General features: G+C 35.4%; 1 protein-coding gene across 1 annotated transcript; it reads right to left on the bottom strand.

Annotated features, from left to right (window-relative positions):
* Nucleotides 1–1,235: 1,235 nt before the first annotated feature.
* LOC119083314 (astacin-like metalloprotease toxin 5) lies at nucleotides 1,236–2,509 on the bottom strand. Its single transcript, XM_037193000.1, has 4 exons — nucleotides 2,375–2,509; nucleotides 2,019–2,132; nucleotides 1,655–1,954; nucleotides 1,236–1,589 (listed from the first exon to the last, which is right to left on the bottom strand). Exons 1-4 carry the CDS (start codon nucleotides 2,451–2,453, stop codon nucleotides 1,282–1,284), a joined length of 801 nt encoding a protein of 266 aa, XP_037048895.1. The 5' UTR covers nucleotides 2,454–2,509; the 3' UTR covers nucleotides 1,236–1,281.
* Nucleotides 2,510–2,881: the final 372 nt, after the last annotated feature.

The raw sequence follows: 2,881 nt of genomic DNA on the forward strand, positions 1-2,881 counted from the left end.
ACATCGAAAATGAAAATATTATAATTCTGAGACCAAAGAATCGTAATATCATTTAAAAAATTTAGTAATTTTGCATTCTAAATTGGAATAATTTCAGGGAATTATCCAATCTATTATACATGAGCATGGTCGCAAAAGAAATAAATTTTTCTATTATATACAATAGGTGTTTCACAGACGGCAAGTATTATTGTTGCATCTCTTGTCTCTTTTCCATTTCTAAGAGATTGATGTAAAATCTGGTACTTCATTTGTTTTAACACATACTTTGCTATAAACTAACTTATCGTCGATTTCGACAAGAGATGACTTCATCATCTATCGTCTTACTCTTCGAGGGAGCATAGAGAGTCTACAAAATGCCTGCCTCTTTTCCGCGTTACCTGTGGGTTCGCAGTCCAGTGCGGTTATCACGATGCTTCCCACAGGGTGTCGAATTGTGTTGCCGATCCAATTCCATTTCCGACGTTTGATCATCACTTCCGTTTCCTCGAATTTGGAATTTTTATTCTTTAAAAACAACGGAGATTATCAACGTTTGAATGTGAATTCCGATTCAAAATTCAAAATATCGGATTCGACCGCTTTTTTATGCAGCGCTACAAACCATACCACTAAACGCGTGGATTCATATTTTAATGGTGTACAAATACTGTGCTATTGGTAACTATGCTGAAATAAAATCATTTTCAACCATTTTTCATGAACTGCGTACTCGCCCTAAATGTTGATTTGAATTTCTACCCGCAACATATTTAATTGACTGTTCACTTCTCTTAGAAATTAAAAATTGTAAGGAATTATTCAATCGTTAATTTTCACTTTTCACCGAACAATTCCAATTTTTCTTTTGTTCTACTGTCAAGAGCTCTTGACATTTTTTCCTTATATTAGGAAACATCAGATTTTCTGAATAAAAAATCCAAACGAAGAAGCAAACACAAACGGAAAGAGCAAGTTTGACAGATTCACTGAAAAATAATTAAATTCTGACTGCAAGGATTTTAGTTAAGCAAAATGTCATTGGACTGTATTTTTCAGTGAATCTTTCAAACGTGCCCTTTCCTCTTTGGATTTTCTGTTCAGAAAACCTGACGTTCCCTATTATGTCAAAAGTGAACGAAATCGCCACACTCACGAACGTTACGAACCATAATGGTTTACTGCTAATATACTTACCATTGAAATGATACACTAACGCTTATACCTTTTCTTATCAAAAAACGTTTTGCTTGCTAAATAATCAGCGATAATTCGTTTATTTTATCGTTGTAAAGTCGCTCAATCAGCCGATAAATAAGTTTTAATAACACAAAAAATGACGAGCATCAGAGAATTACCTGTCGTTATAAATAATCTTTTCGCATTGCTACACTCGTACAGCCGATTCAAGCCAACAATATCCAAATCACTTAACTGCGTCTTTGTTTGCAATTCGGGAATTAGGCTGCCATTCTTGAATAACATAGCCGGTCCACCCTGATTCGTTTGAAATCTGAATGATCCATAATGCATGACACTCTCAAAATCATACACTTCGGACCGGATGTGTGCGCTTTCGTTCATTTTTTGAAAAACGGCCAAGGATGCTGTGGACGAACGAAGCGGAATTGACGATGATAATATTTTACGATTATCATTATAGACAACTTACATTCTGGAAGATCTTCCGTTTGCACCGTAATATATTCATCCCTGTCAGAACGCTGATGTTCATGAATGGATCCCAATGATTGGATCAATTGGTGCAAGAAATACGAATAAAAACCACATTCCGGTTCATAAATCAAAATGTCTTGTGGACCAGAATTTTGAAATCCAACTGGTGCTGAGCAACCGGTCTCAACCATTCTCATTGACATGTAATTTATCTCGTCGGTGCGTGTAACAAAGCGTATACATGTTGTCCCTTCAATTTGACGAATTGCTCGTAAAATTTCACTTTCGAATTTAGCTGCAAAATCGGAATGAAGTTAGGAAACTGGATCATAATATGGGCCCAAATTACAGGGACCCACCTAAACTTGAGTCAATTGTGAAGTAAGCAATTCCATCTGGCCATTTTCTGACGGCGTAGTCTACTTCATGGTATCGGTTCATTTGTCCTCCATGCACATTGGGACTGGGTGATACTGTAAAATTAAGTCTGGTGAGGTTTTTCAGTGTAACTTGCTTAGGTGTGTATGCCATATCTTGACGATCTAGTACCAAACCTCCACTTAACAGTCGTGTAGTTGTGTAGTCTTCATTGTCTTAAATTTTCAAGACAGGGCGCTGCGTACTATATTAAATGAAATGTACACTGTCAATATTCCTTACTCTATTTTTTCGAGGTTCGGTGCTAGAGTGCTGTCGTTATGATAGTAGTCGTTACCTTGCAATATATTGTAAGATTGAACGGTGGTTAAATAAATTAAAACGGCTGCAAACGATGTTAAATTCATTTTAGACATTTACAAAATAACCAAAAAATCACAACAAATTTTGTCAACAAATTAACGACACGAAAGACAGCTAAAGTTGTATTAATCTTGAAATTTGAAGGCAAACATCAGCTGAGTAAGCTTAATCTTTGTTACAGTGATGACAATTCAATCGTTATCTGTCTGATATCAATTTACTGTTTTAATATATTGTGGTATACATTAATTGATCGACGTCGTTTTAAGACAATTCGCTTCTTTCCGACTAAGCATAGGATATTTTGCCATTCTTGCATTAAAATCCTTAAAAATAATGATTTTTTTCATGTAAGCTTTTTCGTTTTTAAAAGGTAGGGATTCCATGCAAATAGTCTCACATATACTGTTATCTTTCCCAGGTGCAAATAGTCTTAAATCCAATATTTGCCCCTTAGCAACAAATAGACACAAGCAAATTT

The sequence above is a fragment of the Bradysia coprophila genome, unplaced genomic scaffold (assembly GCF_014529535.1).
Source record: "Bradysia coprophila strain Holo2 unplaced genomic scaffold, BU_Bcop_v1 contig_583, whole genome shotgun sequence".
Taxonomy (NCBI): domain Eukaryota; kingdom Metazoa; phylum Arthropoda; class Insecta; order Diptera; family Sciaridae; genus Bradysia; species Bradysia coprophila.